Here is a 24,319-nt window from a genome sequence, read left to right on the forward strand (position 1 = left end):
TGGCGATAATTGATGGGCACAGTGGCTACAATTGCTGGGCACAGTGTCGAAAATTGCTGGGCACAGTGGCTACAATTGCTGGGCACAGTGGCGACAATTGATGACACAGTGGCAACAATTGATGGGCACAGTGGCGACAATTGATGGCACAGTGGTGACAATTGCTGGGTACAGTGGCTACAATATTGCTGGGCACAGTGGCTACAATTGCTGGGCACAGTGGCTACAATTGCTGGGCACAGTGGCGACAATTGATGACACAGTGGCGGCAATTGATGGCACAGTGGTGACAATTTATGGCACAGTGGTGACAATTTATGGCACAGTGGCGACAATTGCTGGGCACAGTGGCGACAATTGCTGGGCACAGTGGCGACAATTGATGGCACAGTGGTGACAATTTATGGCACAGTTGCGACAATTGCTGGGCACAGTGGCGACAATTGCTGGGCACAGTGGTGACAATTGATGGCACAGTGGTGACAATTGATGGCACAGTGGCTGCGTTCGATGGCATGGCATAGTGGCGACAATTGCTGGGCACAGTGGTGACAATTGATGGCACAGTGGCTGCGTTTGATGGCATGGCACAGTGGCTGCATTTGATGGCATGGCACAGTGGCGACAATTGATGGCACAGTGGCGACAATTGATGGGCACAGTGGCTGCATTTGATGGGCACAATGGCTGCCTTTGATGGGCACAGTGGTTGCAATTGATGGGCACAGTAGCTGCGTTTAATGGGCACAGTGAGGCTGCAATTGTTTTTTTGTTTTTTTCATTTGTTTGTGCCTCCCCAAAAATTTTGAGCACTAGCCGCCACTGTGAGGGACATTTCACTTGGAAGCCACGCTTTTTCAGCTCAGCTCTTCTGGAGATAGCTGCTTTGGTCTTCTAAATTTAGAGGGTGTACAAGCCGCTCCTGTGTAAATGAATATTAGCAGACCAGTGTCTGCAGTGTCGGTGAGAATTACAACCTAGCAACATTACTTTCCTAATTGCTCTTGTAATTGTATCAGTTCAAAGGGATGATCTTTAATATGATGTTAGCTAAAGCAACTTTGCAAGTCATTTTTTTTTTTTAACAAATTGTTCATAATGAACTGTTTATTAACACCAATTAGCCCTAATTAACTCCTTCTCCTCCTTCTTCCTTTTTTTTTTGTGTACCATTAATTTTTAACCTTGATTCATTTTTGTTTATTTTGTTGCTTACTGTTTTAGTGACACATGTTAAATGTGTTTTTTTTTTTGTAAATTATTTTGCCATGTATTTTAATAGAAATGTTATTTTAGTGTCATTATAAACAGGAAAAATCATAGAATAAAATAGATTATTATGGTGACACTTTTAAAATCGATAATTGGTCAAACTAAAAAACAGAGCAATTTTTCCATTCTGTTAAATTTTATGTCTATGGAGTGCATAGGAAGTAATATCATTTTTGCAACATCATATCGCAAAGAAAAATCCTTGTTTGTACTATATACAGTATGTATCACTTTGGTTATCTTATGGAATGGCAAAATTGGAATGAAACCAATAGGCCCATAGGGGTATACAGATGTGAGAGCTGAAGTGGTAAAGTGTATGCAGAACCCGACACCGAACTTCTCTAATTTGTTCCATTTTGGTCTACTACAGTGCATACAGAAAAGTGTTTAGAGCACTTAAATTTTTCCACATTTTGTTGTTACAGTATTTTTCCAAAATTAATTAAATTCATTATTTTCCTCAAACAATACCCCATAATGACAACGTGAAAGTGGTTTGTTTGAAATCTTTGCAAATGTATTAAAAATAAAAAGCGGAAAAAAAATCACATGTACAGAAGTATTCACAGCCTTTGCTCAATACTTTGTTGAAGCACCTTTGGCACCAATCACAGCCTCAAGTCTTTTTGAGTATGATGCTACAAGCTTGGCACACCTATTTTTAGGCAGTTGCTCCCATTCTTCTTTGCAGGATCTCTCAAGCTCCATCAGGTTGGATGGGGAGCGTCGGTGCACAGCCATTTTCAGATCTCTCCTGAGATGTTCAATCAGGTTCAAGTCTGGGCTCTGGCTTTGCCACCCAAGGACATTCACAGAGTTGTCATGTAGCCACTCCTTTGTTATCTTTGCTTAGTGTGCTCAGGGTCATTGTCCTGTTGGAAGATGAATCTTCGCCCCAGTCTGAGGTCCAGAGTGCTATGGAGCAGGTTTTCACGAAGGATGTCTCTGTACATTGCTGCATTCATCTTTCCCTTGATCCTGACTAGTCTCCCAGTTCCTGCGGCTGAAAAACATTCCCACAGCATGATGCTGTCACCACCATGCTTCACTGTAGGGATGATATTGGCCAGGTGATGAGCGGTGCCTGGCCTCCTCCAGACTTGATACTTACCATTCAGGCCAAAGAGTTCAAACTTTGTTTCATCAGACCAGAGGATTTTGGTTCTCATGGCCTTAGACTCCTTTAGATGCCCTTTGGCAAACTCTAGATGTTCTGTCATGTGCCTCTTACTGAGGAGTGGCTGCCGTCTGGCCACTCTACCATACAGACCTGATTGGTGGAGTGCAGCAGAGATGGTTGTTCTTCTGGAAGGTTCTCTTCTCTCCACAGAGAAACACTGGAGCTCTGTCAGAGTGACCATCTGGTTCTTGGTCACCTCCCTTACTAAGGCCCTTTAACCCGATTGCTCAGTTTGGCCGGGCGCCCCACTCCAGGAGGAGTCTTGGTGGTTCAATACTTCTGCCATTTACAAATGATGGAGGTCACTGTGCTCATTGAGACCTTCAATGCTGCAGAAATGTTTCTGTACCCTTCCCCAGATCTGTGACTTGATACAATCATGTCACTGAGGTCTACAGACAATTCTTTGGACTTCATGGCTTGGTTTGTGCTCTAAAAATGCATTGTTTTAAAGCTCACAGCTCATGCTACTGGCCTCTACTTGAGGCCAGTAGAAGGAGCTGTGAGCTCCGAGCGCGTAGCCTTTCATTCCACAGAGACAGTCTTAACCCCTTGCTCCCGCCCCCTGATGGTGAGATCATGTCTGCTTCCGGTTCAAGCTGGACAGCATTGAGCTGACTACTTCCTGATTGTACAGCTATTCAGCACAACATCACACCAGAACCTTTCCCAGTTACCCGGATTGTGCGAGGAGCCTGTGGGACGCAGTAGAACTGCCAGGACTACATACTTATGATGAGCATGACTACCACTTATATATTGTAAGTGTTTTTAATCTTGTGCAATAAATGTTACTGTTTTAATACTACACTTAGAGAGCCCCCCCCCCTGTTTCTTTTATATGTTGCTGGACACACTCTGAGGATGGCTGCCTCTTTTTAACCACTTCCGGACTGCCGCATGTACATTTACGTCGGCAGAATGGCACGGACAGGCACATCAACGTACCTGTACGTGCCTGCCTAGACGTGGGTCGGGGGTCCGATCGGGACCCCCCCGTACATGCGGCGGTTCCCGTGGCTTCAGGAGCGATCCGGGACGAGGGCGTGGCTATTCGTTCATAGCCGCCCCCTCGCGATCGCTCCCCGGAGCTGAAGAACGGGGAGAGCCGTATGTAAATACGGCTTCCCCGTGCTTCACTGTGGCGGCTGCATCGATCGAGTGATCCCTTTTATAGGGAGACTCGATCGATGACGTCAGACCTACAGCCACACCCCCCTACAGTTGTAAACACACACTAGGTGAACCCTAACTCCTACAGCGCCCCCTGTGGTTAACTCCCAAACTGCAACTGTCATTTTCACAATAAACAATGCAATTTAAATGCATTTTTTGCTGTGAAAATGACAATGGTCCCAAAAATGTGTCAAAATTGTCCGAAGTGTCCGCCATAATGTCGCAGTCACGAAAAAAATCGCTGATCGCCGCCATTAGTAGTAAAAAAAAATTAAAAAAAATAAAACTATCCCCTATTTTGCAAACACTATAAATTTTGCGCAAACCAAACGATAAACGCTTATTGCGATTTTTTTTTACCAAAAATAGGTAGAAGAATACGTATCGCCCTAAGCTGAGGAAAAAAAATGTATATATGTTTTTGGGGGATATTTATTATAGCAAAAAGTAAAAAATATTGCATTTTTTTCAAAATTGTCGCTCTATTTTTGTTTATAGCGCAAAAAATAAAAACTGCAGAGGTGATCAAATACCACCAAAAGAAAGCTCTATTTGTGGGGAAAAAAAGACGCCAATTTTGTTTGGGAGCCACGTCGCACGACCGCGCAATTGTCTGTTAAAGCTACGCAGTGCCGAATTGTAAAAACCCCTTGGGTCATTTAGCAGCATATTGGTCCGGTCCTTAAGTGGTTAAATCACCCCCTTACTGTGGTTCAACTTTGTTTTTACCTAAAAGACTGACTAATCAAATGTACATTATTACAAACTAAGGGCATTGCCTCCTGGAACGCCAGATACCCAATTTACCTTCACTTAAGATGCTTGAGTGGGGGTGATTTACACGCAGGCTGGAGTTCTGCTTTAAATCAGACGTATCTTTTCCCAATGCAAAACTTTTCAATAAAGTACACACAGCTAAGATTTTGTCTATAATTTTTATTAGCCGACTTAGCACAGAGAAAATATATATCTACCAAGGAAAGAGACAGCGTAACAGAAGGCTGCATCATTAAATATTTTGAAAGCCGTTAATACATACAAAGTGCGGAGTCTATTACTTTGGATGTACATTCAGCATGCCTGGAAGGAATAATTAACACTGAGTAATAAAAAAGTGATGGCCATGCAAGCTGCATAACTTCCCAGTGATATATTACACTGTGCCTATTGCATGGCCGCCCACTTGTTCTTCATGTGTTTACTTAATCAAAATTCACACAAGTGAAAAACGGTCATTAGGCGCTTGGCAAGCGCTGCGTAAATATAAATTAATATTTAAAGGAATGTTCTTCTCCTAATGAAATGTAACATCATTCACTTCATTTAGTCATCAAAATATACAGTGATGGCAATGTCAGTTTAGCAAAGTACTTCATTTAGGTATCCTCGTGCATACTAAGAAGCATCTGTTTTGTGGAAATCTGAATCCACCTTGTGCCTGGTGTGAAAATCATGCAAATAAGAATGAGTCTGCTTGTCTCTAAACCAACATTAAAGGGGTTGTAAAGGTACAATTTTTCCCCCTAAATAGCTCCTTTACCTTAGTGCAGTCCTCCTTCACTTACCTCATCTTTCAATTTTGCTTTTATATGTCCTTATTTCTTCTGAGAAATCCTCACTTCCTGTTCTTCTGTCTGTAACTACACACCGTAATGCAAGGCTTTCTCCCTGGTGTGGAGTGTCGTGCTCGCCCCCTCCCTTAAAGGGGGAGGGGGCAAGCAGGAGAGTCAGGATGCCCACTAAGGCCTCGTACAGATGAGGGGTTATCCGATGGAAACGGTCCGCCGGACCGTTTCCAGCGGACATTCCTCCTCCGGATTTTGATCCAATGGCTTGTACACACCATCAGATCAAAATCCGTGCGGAAAACATCCGCGGTCACGTGTCGCGCCGTCGCCGCGATGATGACGCGGCAACGTGCACGCCGCTGGAAGGTAAATACGTCCACACATGCGTTGAATCATTACGACGCATGCGAGGGATGGGAGCGGACGGACTGATCCGGTGAGTCTGTACAGACGACCGGATCAGTCCACTGGACTGGATTCCAGCGGATAGATTTTGTAGTATGCTACAAAATTTTTATCCGCTGGGAATCCGTCGGCTGGATTTTTATCCGCCGAAAATTGGCCGCTCGAGCCTACACACGACCGGATCTATCCACTGGAACTGATCCGCGGATAAATCCCAGCGGATAGATCCGGTCGTGTGTACGGGGCCTAACACACAGCTCCTTTCTCTATCTGCAATGTATAGAGCGCCCTGACTCTCCTGCTCACCCCCTCCTCAAGGAAGGGGGCGAGCACGACACTCCACACCAGGGAGAAAGCCTTGCATTACTGTGTGGAGTTACAGACAGAAGAACAGGAAGTGAGGATTTCTCAGAAGAAATAAGGACATTTAAAAGCAAAATGGAAGGATGAGGTAAGTGAAGGAGGACTGCACTGAGGTAAAGGAAGCTATTTAGGTAAATATTTGTATTTACCTTTACAACCCCTTTAAATATGACTCTTTCATCAGTAAAGCTTAAAGAGGAGTTCCACCTAAAAATGGAACTCCTAACCCACTCCTCGCCCCCTTACATGCCACATTTGGCATGTAATTTTTTTTGGGGGGGGGAGTGGGGGCTTCAGGAGAAGGGGACTTCCTGTCCCACTTCCTCCTTCCGCCGAGGGGCTGGAAAGGCGATTAGCTTAATCGCCTTTTCACAGCCCCTCCCTGTAGGCGAGCGCCTGTCCAATCGGACCGCGCCGCGCCGCTTGTGCATGCGCAGTGGGTGCCCGGCCGTGAAGCCGAAAGCTGTCACTGCCGGGTGCCCACACTAGAAATGAAGACGCCGGCCGGGGAGGGGGGGAGAGGAGCGGACCCCCGGCCGGCGCGTCGCTGGAGCCGTGGAGCAGGTAAGTGTCAGTTTATTAAAAGCCAGCAGCTACACTTTTTGTAGCTGCTGACTTTTAATAAACTTAAAAAATGGTTGGAAAACCCCTTTAATGACTTTTCATCAGTAAAGAGGATTTTTGTCGGGTGTCCTTTTAGATAACCAACAGTTCTGCACCTTATTGTTCACTACTGGGTCAGAAAGGGTGCAATTGTTATAAGCAATACACAACATTTTTATCCAGCTATAGACTGCATTGTTTTTACTCAGACTTGGCTCAATTAGAGAAAAGAAGGGTAGAATGTAGCTCCAGAGAACGTTGCATCTTTTCTCCCCACCTGCCCACCCAATCTCTTCCATTGAGATCGATAAGGATTCCAGAAGGCACACAGAAGCCACTCCATTCACATAGTCCCTCTATCAGTTACAAACTGCCTACAAGTTCCTCATCTTTGTGAAGTGACAGTTGAACAGCCTTGCAGATAATATAGCTCCAGGCTGAATAAATCTAATAGGCTGTGACTGGGCACTCCTTCCCATCTGCATATACCTTTAGGGATGAAGAGAGGAAGCCCTGTGCAAGATTACATATGATGAATGACTAACTCACCGTTCACAGATGGCAGTGCTGATGTCTGGTTATTGGTTACTGAGACACCCAGCACCAGTGGCGGCCCGTTCATAGGGGGCGCCCAGGCGCCGCCCCCCCCCCTCCTGTAGTCATAAAAAAAAAACGGGCCTCTTTAAGGCTTTTAAAAATTAGTTCTGCAGTGCCGCGCAAATAACATACACTCATGCATTGCATGAGTGTATGTTATTGTGGCCAGCCTATTCAGATAACCGGACATTGGGCGCCGATTATCTGAATAAGGACAGCTGGTTGGCTGTGCGGAAGTGCCTATCCGCATGTCTTATCCTCGGAACGTAGTGGGCTACGTCCCTTGGATAAGACTGATGGCCGTCTCAGCCAATCAGGTTCACTGATTCTGGTTATCAGTAACCTGATTGGCTGAAGCGTCATCGAGGGCGGCAGAAGACATCGAGGGACCGTGGAAGGAGGATGGCGAATCCCAGAAAGGTAAGTGCCGGGCAGGGGGGGGGGGCAATCTGACTGGCAGCATTTTACAGGGCACAGTGGGGACAATTGATGTGGGGACAATTGATGTGGGCACAGTGGGGACAATTGATGTGGGCACAGTGGAGGACAATTGATGTGGGCACAGTGGTGACAATTGATGTGGGCACAGTGGGGACAATTGATGTGGGCACAGTGGGGACAATTGATGTGGGCACAGTGGGGGCAATTGATGTGGGCACAGTGGGGACAATTGATGTGGGCACAGTGGTGACAATTGATGGCATGGCACAGTGGCTGCGTTTGATAGCACAGTGGCTGCGTTTGGCATGGCACAGTGGTGACAATTGATGGGCACAGTGGTGACAATTGATGGGCACAGTGGTGACAATTGATGGCACAGTGGCTGCGTTTGATGGCACAGTGGCTGCGTTTGGCATGGCACAGTGGCGACAATTGATAGCACAGTGGCGACAATTGATGGCATGGCACAGTGGCGACAATTGATGGCATGGCACAGTGGCGACAATTGAAGGCATGGCACAGTGAGGCTGCAATTGTCTTTTTTTTTTCATTTGTTTGCGCCCCCCCAAAAATTTTGAGCACCAGACGCCACTGCCCAGCACTGCATTGTGTGCAAGTACTTTGATCCCCATTCTCTTGTACTGGTACTCTACCAAGTATTTCTCTTCTTTCCAAGAAGTAAATCTGAGCACTGGTGGAGAGAAGGGAAGAGAAGGAAAGTGAAGTATAAGCAAGTGGAGGTGGTAAAGTTTTGGGGGGGGGGGGGCAGCAGTTAACCAGTAGCTATACTCTGTATACCAAATGACTGTTGGTTCCCCGCTTGAAGTCCACCAAACAGCCGTGCTCTTCTTGAAGAGCTACTATGAAGATGCCCACCACAGGAAAAGCAGTTCTCTGGAGCATGGTTTTTTTTTAAAAAGTGTTGGGGTACAGAAAGCACAGCATGTAGCTGGCAAATATGGCTGCTTAATAGATAAATATAATTTAAAGTCATGAAAAGTAACTACTCCAGACTGGAAAAATGTTTAATCAGACCACTTTATGATCTTATTCTGAACAAACCAATTCATCATTTGCTAGTATGCGGACTGTCACCCGGTGAATAATCATTTTTCGACTCAACCAAAAGCATATTTGTCAGAAATAACACAAATAACATTTTGAAGATGAAATTGATCAAAAATATCATTCTTGAGTCATCATTTGCCCATATTATTCAAATGTTTTCATTTTTGATTTGACACTTTGAAATCAGCTGACAGAGATTAAAATGAATTGCAAGAAAAAAAAATTCTATATTTGATTGGAATATTGAAAGATCTGTCCATCAAAACACTTAGTTCAATATTTGTATGGGCAGCATTAATCCAGTAAAGAGATGGAAATAAGAGTGGGATCCATATTTTATGGAGGATTTAGTATCATGCAGAAATCTGTTCACGTTCAGTTATCATAGGAAGTCCACAACCCTTTAAAGGGATCATGGGACAATAAACAATATTAGATCTATATCTTAAAAATCACGGTTTATAATTCTTCCGTTCTTTCTTACTTTCCAAGACTGTAAACGTATACAGGAAGGGACCTCTTGTCTATTGCTTCTTATTGTTGCGCATGTTTTGCTTCACAATGTTTAAACCTGTCACTGGAAACATGGTATATGATTGCATTTTCTGTACACCCCACTCTTGTCAATGGGCCACTGGATATCAGATAACTATAACCATCATAAATAGTAATACGAATTATAAGTGTTCCAATGGCTGTGCGTTATTGTAATATAATTCTAGACATGTGCATTCGTTTTCGTCCGAATGCATTTTCATCCGAATTTCGGATATTTTCGTTATCGTTTTAACAAACCAAAACAAATGCGCAGAATCCAAAATCCGAAAGATCCGACATAAAAAAATGCTTTATTTTCGTTTTCATTGCTACAACAGTTCCATATAGATAGGAGATTCGACATGACGCTGACAATAGCAATCTTTGTCTATCAAACCTGTGGTCGAATGTGCCTAACCTTGAAAGGAGTTGTAAATAAAAACATTTTTTTTGCTGAAATGACTGTTTACAGGGGGCTAGATTCAGAGAGAATTTACACCGGCGTATCTATAGATACGCCGCGTAAATTCAAATCTGCGCCGGCGTATCTTCTTTCTGTATTCAGAAAGCAAGATACGCCGACATTAGCCTAAGATACGACTGGCATAAGTCTCTTACACCGTCGTATCTTAGGGTGCATTCTCACGCTGGCCGCTAGGTGGCGCTCCCGCTGTTTTCGATGTAGAGTATGCAAATTACCTAGTTACGCCGATTCACAAACGTACGTGCGCCCAGCGGTAGTTTTTTACGTCGTTTGCGTAAGGCTTTTTCTGCGTAACGCTGCTCCTGCTATTAGGTGGCGTCGTTTGGGTAAGTCGTTCGCAAATAGGGCTGGATGTAATTTACATTCACGTCGAAACCAATACGTCGTTGCGGCGTACTTGAGAGCAATGCACACTGGGATATGTACACGGACGGCGCATGCGCCGTTCATAAAACACGTCAATCACGTCAGGTCTTAACACATTAGCATAAAACACGCCCCCCCTCCACATTTGAATTACGCGGGCTTACGCCGGCCCCATTTACGCTACGCCACCGCAACTTACAGAGCAAGTGCTTTGTGAATACTGCACTTGCTCCTGTAAGTTGCGTCGGCGTAGCGTAAATACAATATGCTGCGCCGCCGTAACTAGGCGCGCAGGTACCTGAATCTGCCCCAGGGTATAGAGACATAATAGTTAACTGATTCCTTTTAAAAACGATTAAAAATAGATAAAAATCAATCATATAATGTACCTGTAGTTTCTAGTTTCGTTTTTGCATGTTGTTTCCTGCTTCTCTGCTGTACAGAGCCACAGAGCCAATACAGGGAAGTGATGGTTTGGAAAACAAAACTGATTGGTGCTGAGGGGTTTTAGACACACAGTAATCACACCTCCTTGATTAGTGACCACAGAGAGAAAGCTCCCAGCACTGTGGTTATCAGGAAACAGACAACCAGGAAGTGTGGAGATCAGAGAAGAATTACAGCAACTTGAGAGCAAAAACGAACAATGAGGACATGAAAACAGCACTGCATTAAGGTAAAGGAAGCTATTAAGAAAAAAAAATTCCTTTACAAACCCTTTAAAGTGGTTGTATACCCCCAAATGTATTTTTTTTATACACCTGTAATGCAAAAGGCTTAATGAGCTTAATGCAAAAGGCTTATGCACCACATACTAGCTCATTATGAAATAACTACCTTAGAACGAGGCGTCGGTATCTCACCTGGTCCTTGCAGAGGGAGCTGACATGTTGCCTCAGCGTGTCTTCTTGGTATCGCGGCTCCAGCGCTGCGAACTTCTTTCGGACGAGGTCCGGAATCTGCTGGGCTTTCAGCCGAGAATCCCCTGTGCGCATTCGCTGCTGAAGTCAGTGGCTCATTGCAAGGTGAATATCTTCTAAACCATACAGGTTTAGGAGATATTCTTTTTACCTGCCGGTAAAGCCTTATTATAGGCTTACCTGTAGGTAAAAGTAAAAACATTGACTATACAACCGCTTTAACTCTATTAGTCCAAGATTACCGTATTCTACATAGAGAGGAAAGATTCGACATTATAGAGACAGTGTTGGGGTAGACTATTCGACATGAACGACGAAGATTCGACGAAACAGCAAAAAACATACAGATGTTGAATCTGTCATTGAAAGCTTATGTTGTCTGTCGAAAGTTCTAAGAAGATTCGACAAAGCAGCTAAACTGTACAACGCCACAATCGTACATTTCCGGTCAAATGCTTAGATAACTGGAGCAGGGGGGAGAAGATGCTGCAGGGACCTGTCTAAGGTGGACCATACATGATTGAATTCTGAATAATATTCTTTTCAAAATCAGACATTTTGTGCGTTTTGTGATCCGATGAATGCCACCACTGATTTTCAAAATTCGACCGACCAAGCCTTCAATTTCACCTCCTGTTGCTACCGAATTTTTTATTTTTGGCCGGGAATCTTCTTTTCTTTCTGGGAATTTTCTTTTCTTGCACTCATGTGTATTCCTTTTTCTATTATATTTCTCACACGATTCTCCCATCATTGATTAAAAAAATCATTGTTTTTCAAAAAACTTCCATCATGCCTGATTACTCAAATTTGATTGCTGCATGAAAATTAGCTGTTGCTGCAGCCCATTAAAGTGGTTGTAAACCCTTACAACACACTTTTTGCTACAGGTAATGCCTCGTACACACGGGCAAACATGTCCGATGAAAACAGTCCGCCGGACCGTTTTCAGCGGACATGCCCGCCCGGAGATTTCTGTATGATGGCTGTACACACCATCATACAGAAATCCGCGCGTACACGGTGACGAGGCCGCGCCAGTTCAATGCTTCCACGCATGCGTCGAAGTCATTCGACGCATGCGAGGGATGGCGGCCGCTCGGACATGTACGGTAAGTCTGTACAGACGACCGAACATGTCCGACGGACAGGATTCCAGCGGGCATGTTTCTAAACATGTTTAGAAACATTTGTCCGCTCAAAAACGGTCTGGCGGGCAAATGTACGCTGGAATCCTGTCCGCTCGGCTGTACAGATGACCGAACATGTCTGCTGAAACTGGTCCGCGGACCAGTTTCAGCAGACATGTTCGGTCGTGTGTACGGGGCCTAAGCCTATAATAAGGCTTACCTGTAGCTACCCTGGCAATCTCCTAAACCTGAACGGTTTAGGAGATATCCCCTGTATTTGCATGTGCTGATGTAATTGGCACATGAGCTCTGAAGCAATGGCACGTACGTGTCATTGCTTTCAGTGACTGTGCCGTTACCCGTGGGTCCCGTGTGAATGCGCAGGAGTGACGGCATCACAGCTCCGGCCAATCACAGCGGCTGAGCAGTGATACCCGGAAGTAACTCCGGGACTACATGTCGCCGGCAGGTGCTGTGTCGGGCAACGCAGGCTTCGATCCCAGGATTACATAATGAGCTAGTATGCATAGCTTATTATGCTTTTGTCTTGCAGGTGTTAGTTTTTTTATTTTTTTCGAAAGGGAGTTTACAACTGTTATATCCTCTGTGTTGTGAGAGACACAAGACTCTGCTCTGGAACAATGGATGTTTATTTTAGGTTATCTGTACACTGCAACATGCATCTCAGGACAGTACAGGTTATCTGCTTCCTACATGTGCTCTCTCTAAGATGGCTACTATGCCCCTTGACCCTTGTCATCACTGCTGGGTGGAGCCAGCCTTAAAGTTCCAGTACATGTGAAACCCTTCAGGTATAACACCTTCCACGTTAATGGTGCCAAATTCGAACAAAAATTTTTAGATAAGATTTTCGAAAGGAAATTATTTCGAAATTCAACCCGGAAATTCAGCCAGGATAAGAGTGGAGGATCGGGTGAAGTAGATCATCTTTTCTATGTCCCCTAGACCTAAACAAGTAATTACAAATTGCAGTGCAGGGACAGCCCCACTACAAGAGATCATTTTTACGCTTCCCAGAGTTTGACTTTAAGTGCGTTGATTTGAGGTAATTTATTCCCAATCACACCACAATGCACTTGCCAATGGATGTATGATGTACTACACTGAAATGACCATTACAGTGTTGCCACATATTGTGCTGTGCTGCAGCAAATGTCCATCAACAGGTCAGGTGCATCGGGGTGCCATTCAAGCACTTACCGTAAATAGATCATGTGAGCGAACCCTGATGCGCAGGAGCAGAATAATTATACAACTGACATTTCTAACAAAATTCATAATGCTAGCTAGAGCTGACATTCCGTTTTGGTGTCAGTAGTGGCACGCTCATTCTTGCAAAAAGTCTTTACGCTAAAAGCCATGTGCATATTTCAATAAACAGAAGATCTTTCATGAGCTGGATATATTGAACACATTATTTTTATTTGATTAATGCATTGTCTTACAATTTACAAGGCTCTTGTCATTATGGAATGGGAGATATTATCATAGATCAGCCCAATAAGAGAATGATTTTTATTGTAGGTTACAGTGTTGGAGCTCTTACTCTCTTGCAGGGAATTGTACTGAAAATGAGTGTTTCTATATAACATTTAACAATTGGTGTCACTGGGAGTGCAAGATAAACTCAGCAGTGATGAATGACTTGCTATTTCTATGTGTTCTTAGTCATTTTATCCTTGTCCATAATTAAACAAGTAAAAGCGAGCACAAGTACTCTAATTATAGACACGTAGAAAAATGTACGAGTTGGAGTCCACTCCAAGTCCAGGTGGTTAATGTGCCAAATACAAAATCTGTCTACTGTGCTAGCTGTCTTGTCCTTAGCTCAGGAGGTCATTGCGGGTGGGAGGGGAGGTCTTTTTCGTACTGCAAATACAGAATAAAGCTGGGTTCACACTTCTGTGGTTTCTCTACAGCTGCGTTTGTGTGGGCACAGAAGCCCATTCATTTGAATAGGCTGCTGTACCCATGAAAAATGCAGAGAAAAAAATCCTCTACACCTTTTGAAAATTGCAGCAGCAGGGAAACTGCATAGTGCTATGTGGTTCCTAGCAAAGGAAAACATGGTGTGGTTTTCAGTGCACGGGGGTGCCATTACCAATTAGACATGTGCATTCGTTTTCGTCTAAATGCATTTTCATCTGAATTTCTGGGATTTTCTCTTTTGTTTTAACAAACGATATCGAATGTGCAGAGTCCGAAATCCGAAATATCCGACATAAAAAATGCTTTATTTTCGTTTTGTTGCGACAACAGTTTAATATAGATAGAAGATTCAACATGACGGTGACAAAAGCAATCTGTGTCTATCGAATCTGCGGTTGAATGTGCCTAACCTAACTCTATTAGTCCAAGATTATTCAACATAGAGAGAAAAGATTCAACATCATAGAGACATGAAGATTAGACATAGAGAGAAAAGATTAGACATAGAGAGAAAAGATTTGACATAGAGAGAAAAGATTCGACATTATAGCGACATGAAGATTCGACGAAGCAGCTAAAAACATACGATCGCTAAGAGCGGACATTTATGGTCAAATGCTCCGCCCATGGGCTATAAAAGAATTCTAATATTGGTTGACTAGTAATAATAATTAATAAATATAATTTTTACTAGGCATACAACATTCGACCAGAAAAGTACGATTGTGGCGTCGTACAGTTTAGCTGTTTCGTCGAATATTCTTAAAACATTCAACATAATTAAGGTTGAATCTGTCATTGAAGGCTTATGGTGTCTGTCGAATGTTCTAAGAAGATTTGACGAAGCAGCTAAACTGTTCGACCCTGCAATTGTACATTTCCGGTTGAATGCTCCGCCCACAAGCTAAAGTAGAATTCTAATGTTATTTGTCTAGTGATAATAATTCATAAATATAATTATTACTAGTCATACAACATTAGAATTCTACTATAGCTTGTGGGCAGAGCATTCAACCGTAAATGTACTATTGCGGATTTTCAGACGAATGCATTTTTTAACGAAACAAAATAAATAAAAACAAATTTCGGGAGTAACTACATGAAAAAAATTTTTGGGGGCGAAAACAAAATTCTGAAACAAAATATTTCAGTGTGCACATGTCTATTACCAATTAATGGCACCCCCACGCTTCTGCATACAGCAGCTCGTACTTGATTAGAGTGCGGGAAAGTGTGCAATTACATGCAGTCCCGCACCTGTGTATAGTGTGAATCTAGCCTAAATCTCACCATAGATGGGTAGAATTTGGAATATAAATTCTTAGGAAAGGAACGAAAGAACGTTTTTTCCAATTATTATTGCATTAAAATTAAAAAATTTGAAGGAGGTGCTGTTTCCGCCATCTTGGGTAAGGGAAGCCTTGCTGCTTCACAGCCAGTTTCCTACTGCACATGTGCAAATTGCACTGCGATTTGTGAGTGTTCTCACCTGAGCCAATTTTCAATCAGCTATTAGGGGCTCCACTAAGGGAAACTGGCTGTGAAACAGGGAGCTTCACAGCCAGGTCCTTACCCCGGCAAACTCAGCCGGAAGTGGGAGCGTGTACCTGTCAAAACCAGGTACCTGTTCCTCCTTCCCCCTCAAAAGGAGCCAAATGCGGCAGTGTAGGGGGGGGGGGGGAGAAGGCAGATAAATGGAGCTTCCCCTTTTGGTGGAGCTCCGCTTTAACATCTTGATGGCATAGAATAATATAATAAAGTTAGGCTAAAGGATGTTCATCCTATAGGAAAATATATATTGAAGATTCAAGAAGGAGGATGACACAATTCTGGGATCTGTGCAGTGGGTTTATACTGTTTTACAGTGGGTCTAACTTGTATATAAAATTATGTTTTATTAATTAGCCATGAAAAAGAGGCACAGATCTCCAAAACATGTAGGCCTCCATCATAAATCTTCAATAAACCTATTGGATTTGCACAAAAATTCGGGCCCTCTCGATTTCCTGTTTAGTTATCAAAATCAGACAATATGGTTAGAGTTGTATGACTGTGGCCTGGTACTCTCTTCTCTTATATAATGGGCAAAGTAATGGATTCTTTTTACTTTATGGGCCCTTAAAAACCTTTACTTACCATAGTTTCCAGCCATTCCCCTTATCCTTCATTGGAACCCAGACCATTATTGGTATTTCTGAGTGGGGGGTACCATTTGACTCCCCATTCTTTTCACAGTTCAGATTTCATTGCCTAAACAGCCATTCACCAGGCTCAAAGATATAATGTGCAACCTTTTGCCGGAGGAAGTCAGTTTATAGCGAGAAAGGAATATGTAATGGATTTGGGCGTTAAATTTGTCTGCCAGACAAATAATACTACGTATATGTATTTAAATATTTATTAGAAAACCGAAAAATCACATATAGACATAGGACAATAGGGGAATAACATACACACCCCCACATATAAAACCATAGTATATACTGTATACAGCATATCACATAGAGATGTTATTTTAAAGTAGCCAACACGTTTCGTGGTCTGTGTATCCGCTTCTTCAGGGTTTGTATTGCTTCGTAACTAACTCAAAATCTGTATATGAACAGAGCAAAAAACACACATATAAATGTCTTTGTACATATATGGTTCCCTATCTCTTGAGATGGCAGAAAGAAAAAAAACTCCACTCTCAAGGAATAGGGAACCATATATGTACAAAGACATTTATATATGTGTTTATGCTCTGTTCATGTACAGATTTTTAGCTCGTTATGAAGCCTAGTACATTTTAAAACGCATGTAACCATCCTGAGATCACTTTATCACATTGTTACTGTTATCCCTTGCGTAGGACTTTGTTTAAATGCACATTTTGTCATGTTCTCCTCATCTTTTTAATGAGGATTTTCGACTTGAGCGGTTTATTTTAAATACTACCTTTTACCTTCCTGAATGACACCAAAAGTTATACTACACAAAAAAGCACTGTATTAAAAAAATATACACATCTACAAAGAAAATAAGATAACAATTTCTATAATTGAATAGTTTGTAGAATTTCTGGACATTTTAAAAATACTGCTTGTCTTTATTACATATAAAATATCTTTTGTATATCATTTATTCTAGAACAGAGGTCAAGTTTAAATTGCAGAAAAATGGTCCAATGTGATTGGGGTCACAGGAACCAGCAAGCTTCTTATTAAAGTTTCAAGCATCATCAGAGAACGCCTTGCTGCCTTGATGTGTTTCGCACATCCGTACTTAGTCATAGAGCCTTATGAGTAAGTACAAATGTGTAAAATGCGTCAATGCATTCTGTGATGATAACTTGAAACTCAAATGGATGGTAAGGTAATGGCTTCCAAGACCTCATTAAAATTAGAATGTTTTTCTGTTTGACATCTTGCCACCTAATACATAGGTTGAAGAGATCCTACTGTCCCCATATAAAACACAATTGCATTTTCGAGAACCTGTCCCTTCTGCTGATGACATTGAAATACTAAGCTAACTGCTGGATAGTAGACTATGGTAAGGTGCCAGATTGTATTTTTCTTGTTACAGACAGTGCTGTCAGAATCCCCCCAAAATTGGATACCAATTCCTTTTCAGATGCCATAGCAGAGACACTCTGCAGCATAAAAAAAAAAAGAAGCTCAGGACTATTCGGCATCAGGCTTCCCCTTTGCAGCGCTATGTAACAAAACTGTCAATCAGAAAATGTAATTGGGATGGGAATAAACACAATTTTTCAAGGTGTGCCTTGTGCTGGATTTTAGCTACTCCTCCTTTATATGGACTTCTGTAAAAGAGGAGTATCGTGATTGCTTTGAGTATTTTATTTATAGTTTGGCAGTAATGCTACTAAATAGCGTTGTTGCTGCACCCTGAAACAACTGATTGGCTTATTTTAGAAGATAAGTTGGCAGATGATGGACTTTATAGGTATAACACAAATATGTATTTAACACGTATATTTAATACAAAAAATGAGACAGAACAAGTAACATAAAAAATTCAGAGGCTATTCATAAATATGCCTGACAGCAAAAATAACACCCCACCTAGATATCATATATATAGTATACTTAGATTCAGGGACCAAAAGGTCACTTTTCAATAGTTGATACAATGACGTAGAAAATTATGAAAGAGGCATTGGGCCAGATTCACAAAGAGATACGACGGCGGATCTCCTGATCCGCCGTCGTATCTCTGAGATCCGACGGTCGGATCTATGCGACTGATTCTTAAGAATCAGTTCCGCATAGATCTCCCTTAGATCCGACTGGTGTAAGTGACTTACACCGTCGGATCTTAGGCTGCAATCTCCCGCCGGCCGCTAGATGTCGCCTCGGTCTTTTACGCGTCGGATATGCAAATGAGGAGAACCGCCGATTCAGAAACGAACGCCCGCCCGTCGCTTTTTTTTTACGTCGTTTGCGTTCAGCTTTTTCCGGCGGATAGTTACCCCTGCTATATGAGGGGTAGCTAATGTTAAGTATGGCCGTCGTTCCCGCGCCGAGTTTCAAATTTTTACGTCGTTTGCGTAAGTCGGTCTGGAATACGGATGGCCGCAATTGACGTTGCCGCCGAAAACAATGACGTCCTAGCAATGTCATTTGGAGCATGCGCACTGGGAAATTCCGCCGGCGGCGCATGCGCAGTTAAATCGGCGCGGGAACGTGCCTGATTTAAATTGTACACTCCCCCTAGCCGCGGGATTTGAATTCCGCTGGGGGAGTTACGATCCGCCGGTGCAAGTTTCAAGGTAAGTGCTTTGTGAATACTGCACTAGCCTCGCAAAATTGCACCGGCGGATCGTAAATCACATAGATTACGCGGATCTAAAGATCCGCTAATCTATGTGAATCTAGCCCATTGTGTCATATACAGCTCAGCTCGACAGCTTCTTTAGGAGCTTATGGTGTATTAGTTTAAAATATAAGGGTAGAGAAATATACGCGGCGAGCAAGGACAACTGTACGGCTGGATATGTAGAGATAAATCCTTTCATAGCTTCTATGCCAATCCGTAAGGCACACTCACAAAGAGAACCAATGGAATTGGTAATAATCTAGAGGGCCAGTGAGAGTCACTGATGGGTAACTGGTATAGAACCCATGGAACAGGCAGGGGATTCCTCGCTATTAATATGTCTCCACTATTCAAAAAATAGAGTCCCCAGCAGACATCAGCCCCTTTAGACAGAGTCCTGCACATCTCTGTTTAAATTAAGAGTCTCCAAAGTGATCAAAGTGACTTAACTTATTGGCTTACCTTTGGAAGTGCATATTTTGGTAGTTTCATCTGCACAAAGTCATTCCGGCGATATGACACATAATACTTGCTCTGGTTTCCTGCCGTTGTCTGTAAAAGAGCAGAGTGTAGTAAATTAGTCCAAAATACTACTATACAGTTGTTTTTAGATAAGATAAAAAAAAAAAAAAAATCTGATAATAACAGCTTATTGCATGCAGTCTGGATATATTCGTCTTGTAAGTAGTTGAACTTCTGCCAAATCACTCTGCTGGGGACAATGATGCCAAATAAATGTGCCTAGATACAATTGTTACAGGACCACTCATACTGTGCACCAGTGTTGTCAACCTATCAGATTGAAATTTACTGACAAACCACTCAAAACTTACTGTAACAGCCCGTTTTTACTGGCATTTCCAAAAGTTTAAAAATTACTGTTTTTAAGTGCAAATTTCAGTATTTAGGCTACAAACAAGTACAATATGCAATTAGCATTTCTTATTTTATTTTCAATATAGTAAGTAAGTAGCTCAGGGACAGGACTCAGGAGGGTAAGAAATTAGTCAGGCACACACATATGAAACTGACTCTTAAAGTGACAATGACAGCAGTGTGCAGCAGCACAGATCACCGACACAACATGTCCCCTCCACAGTCATAGCGACGTCACTCTCCACGCCAGGTTATCCCTCCAGTCCACTCCAGTCTAAACAGAACTGACAGTCATGCGCCAGGCCTGCCTTGCTCCCGACCCGCACACCAGGCTCTGGCCGCTCTGCTTGGCTCCCTTGCACCATGACATCACAGGACATGCTCAGGCACCGCCTCCGCCAGAGCTGGCCAAACACACTATAGCGGGCATTCGGATGGTCTCGGCCAGCTCCGGACATAGCCAAGCGTCACAGCTATACTTTTTACTGCCAACCTTTTCCTGCCCATGTTTTTTGTTTTGTTGCTGTGACTTGTAGTGCTGTTCCTATTTTAATAAAGGCTACCATTGTTCAGAGTGCGGCTGTCCAGAAACATCCTTTTGTTCCTAACCTTTTCCTTTTACTGGCAGGAGAAAATTGCCTGTTTTTTACTGGCTGCCAGTAAAAATACTGACGGTTGGCAACACTGCTGTGCACACAGATTATGTTGCTAACCAAAGTCAAGAATTTTGCTGGAATTCTCTATTGATGGGCAATTTTGTTTGAGGATGGACAATGGGGGGCAGAATCACCTGCTGGCTGTTTACATCTGTCAGAGAGTTGAAGTGGAATTTTTCACTGTGGGGAAGGCTAAGAAACTCTTGTCAAGTCTTGTGACCTAAGTAAGTGAAAGAAAATCACATATAGGTATAAAACACCTTGTCAGGATTGTTTTGCAGCATGTATCTCCCATCAAGAGATTCCTTTGGCGTTCCTGTCCCAGCGGCACAGCTAGAAATGCATGAACAGGATAATGTGCAACAACAGACGGAATCCGTAGCAGGTTACACTGTTTAGAATAAAATTTAGGAACCAGCACTAGAAGGCCATGTTGCTACACAATGCAGCAAGTCGGTCGGACAAAACCGATGAGAATGGACCAAGGTTCAGTTTAATCGGTCCAAACCGACCGTGTGTATAGCCCATCGGTCTGTTTTCCTTCGGTCCAAAATTGTAAAACATGCTTCAAAACCGAACCGATGGACCGCTGCCCGATCGATCCAAACCAATGGTTAGTACAGAAAGCATCGGTTCAAAACCCGTGTATGCTCAGAATTAAGTCGACGCATGCTTGGAAGCATTGAACTTCGTTTTATTCAGCACGTCGTGTGTTTGACGTCACCGCATTCTGACCCGATCGGTTTTTGGAACGATGGTGTGTACGCACATCAGACCATCAGGCCACTTCAGCGGTGAACCGATGAAAACGGTCCGTCGGACCATTCTCATCGGTTTGGAACGGCCGTGTGTACAAGGCCAGAGGGGTTAAGTGCTCATAGGGCCCAGTAACTGTAAATTCCCATCTAACAGAAAAAGCTGTGTTTTCCTTCTGCTTTTATTAATCGCTCATACCCACATCATATCTTCACATTTTGCACTGTATAAAGAGAACAGCCATTTAAACCATCCATCACTGTCCAAGCTCATATCGGTACCGCAGCCATCAAGAAAAATGAATTACTCTTATCTGCTGCTGGTAACACTTTTGATTTAAATTCTTTTTTTCTGACAGAACCTAGCAATTCAAGACGTAACAGTAAAGAAGATGGACCCCTTACGGAAAATTTATTAGGTTAAGCTGATTTATGGGACAAATTGATTTTATGATATATCTTGACATTTTTGAAGGTTGCTGCTTACTTATTGGCAGGGGAAGCAGAACATGTACTTACCTGAAACAAGGCTTCAAAAAGTGCACATTGCAATGCAGTCAGACTATTGTAAAGACTTGGCATTTACTATCAAGAAGCCCTGGATCCTTTGATATATTGCCATTAAAACTCATTTGAAGGTTCCATGCTGGATTTCAGTTCTGACTCATTCATTAAGTGAGTGACAGCTTAATTTGATATATACGGTATATATATATTTTCAAAAACACTTGAAAAAAGAGTGCGCAGGTCTATTCCCAGAATTGAGCACGCTCTGAAACGCGTTGGGTCCTCTCAGGCCTCCGTATAGCTGACGTCACATGTGTGCAAACGACACCCCAGTGTAGCAGCCAATCACCATCACGGACCAAGTCGGCTGCCCCCGGCTCCGAGCGGCTGCAACTACCTGGCCCTGATGCCTCATTAGACGTCGGCATAGATCTACACCAGCTCCCCGGACTTCACTTGTGTTTTATACAATGACGGCTGTGTGCTGAGAGTTGTGAGCATTCTTAAGTTCATCTTGGTGACGGAATGAGTGAACGTTAGATTTGGCCTGTTGCTGCATCTTTTCCAGAACACATCAGGCCTCGCACATGTGACCTTACTTGTATCCTAAGCATGCCATGTACAGACAGCTAAAGCTCACAATGTGGGTGGCAGCGGCCAGCGGTTGATGAGTGTTGAGGCTTGAAAACTACTATGTTCTGGTGAGTTTAAACCCCAGAGGGGAGTGTGACGCACTGTTTGGAGGAATCTTATGAAAGGTGCACATGTATCAAACAACACTAGGACCACCACTTGTGTCTACTTCTGACTTTTCTTATCACCATCTGCTATTCCAAATGTGTTTATTTTATGTTTGCATATGTTGATTTACAATACGCTAGCCAGTCATATTAACTATTGACAAGAGCGCTGCTTTATAAATTCCTGATACTGGTTAAGGCATTTTGGATTTGTTTATTTTATGATTGTTTTAAAAGTTTTATATTAAGTGGCTGCTGATGAATACATTGTATTTTGGATAATTTTGCTTCAACATGTATGTTTGTTGTTGAAACTTGGACACCATAGCGCTGACATAGGAGAAGTGAGCATATGTGTTTTTCCTCCTGTTTTAGACATTTCTGTAATACTGCCTGGCTTGGACAGGGATGCCATTTATAGTCTGTAATGTGTAATTTGAGAATATAATTATTCCCAGTATATTACAATTCCCAATAATTAATACAGTATTATTAATGTATAATATGTAACTTGGGATCTGCCTCTCCCAGAAGGTATCTGAACCTATAAAGGGATGCAGAGCTGGAGCCACAATGTGCTAGCCCCAAAGCACCATTTATAATAATGCATTACCTATATTGTTTTACTTTGCAGGCACAGCTGTTGTATTTTTTGACACTATAGTTGTCCCATAATGAGACCCATCAAACATAGCAGGCTCACATGGTAGAGAATTGGCAGAAAAACAGTATACAGTAAAACCTTGGTTTGAGAGTAACTTGGTTTGAAAGTGTTTTGCAAGACAAGCAAAAAATGTTATTAAATTTTGACTTGATATACAAGCGACGTCTTGATATAAGAGTAGTGTCATGTCACAACTGAGTATCAAAGAGAAGATAGGCGCCTATAAGGCCCCTTTCACAATGGGGCGGTGGGTGCATTGGCGGTAAAGCGCCGCTATTTTTAGCAGCGCTTTACCGTCAATTTTGCGGCGCTATTCAGCCACTAGCGGGGCCCTTTTACCCCCGCTAGCGGCCGAGAAAGGGTTAAAACCACCGCAAATCGCCTCTGCAGAGGTGCTTTTCCGGCGGTATAGCCGCGGTGCCCATTGATTTCAATGGGCAGGAGCTGTGGAGGAGCAGTAAACACACCGCTCCTTCACCTCTCCAAAGATGCTGCTAGCAGGACTTTTTTTTACCGTCCTGCTAGCGCACTGCTCCAGTGTGAAAACCCTTGGGGCTTTTTACACTGGAGATACAGCAGCGACTGTTTCAGGGTGCTTTGCAGGCGCGATATTTAGTGTTATAGTGCCTGTAAAGCATCCCAGTATGAAAGGGGTCTTAGTGTAGCAATATGGTTACATTTAATGAGGGTACAACATTTAGCAACTTATTGCTACACTGAGGCCTCGTACACACGACCAGACATGTCCGATAAAAACGGTCCGCGGACCGTTTTCATCGGACATGTCTGCTGGGTGATTTTGGTCTGATGTGTGTACACACCATCAGACCAAATTCCCTGCGGACAGAATAAGCGGTGACGTGGCGGCGACGATGACGTGACGACGTGCGCGAACCCGGAAGTTCAATGCTTCCACGCATGCGTCAAATCACTTTGACGCATGCACGGGACCATCGAACATGTCCGACAGACAGGCTTCCAGCGGACAAGTTTCTTAGCATGCTAAGAAACTTTTGTTCGCTGGAAACCTGTCCGCTAGGCCGGAAAACTGTCCGGTAGGCCCTACACACGGTCGGACATGTCCGCGGAAACTGGTCCGACGGACCAGTTTCTGCGGACATGTTCGGTCGTGTGTACAAGGCCTTAGAGGCGCCTCTCTTCTCTTTTATACTCTGTAGCTTCTGCTGGATTTTGCTTCCAATCCCCTTGTGGAGGCTTCCATTTGTGGATATACATT

At 43.1% G+C, this 24,319-nt stretch overlaps 1 protein-coding gene across 2 annotated transcripts in view; it reads right to left on the reverse strand.

Moving 5' to 3' along the window:
* The window catches only part of SORCS2 (sortilin related VPS10 domain containing receptor 2), a 1,216,738-nt gene that overhangs the window by 225,232 nt on the left and 967,187 nt on the right, over positions 1-24,319 (reverse strand). For both annotated transcript variants that reach the window (XM_040335380.1, XM_040335381.1), the window contains exon 8: positions 19,347-19,436. In XM_040335380.1, coding sequence (XP_040191314.1) covers positions 19,347-19,436 — 90 coding nt within the window. The remainder of the gene's footprint in view (positions 1-19,346; positions 19,437-24,319) is intronic.

Source organism: Rana temporaria, chromosome 1, assembly GCF_905171775.1.
Source record: "Rana temporaria chromosome 1, aRanTem1.1, whole genome shotgun sequence".
Classification (NCBI taxonomy): domain Eukaryota; kingdom Metazoa; phylum Chordata; class Amphibia; order Anura; family Ranidae; genus Rana; species Rana temporaria.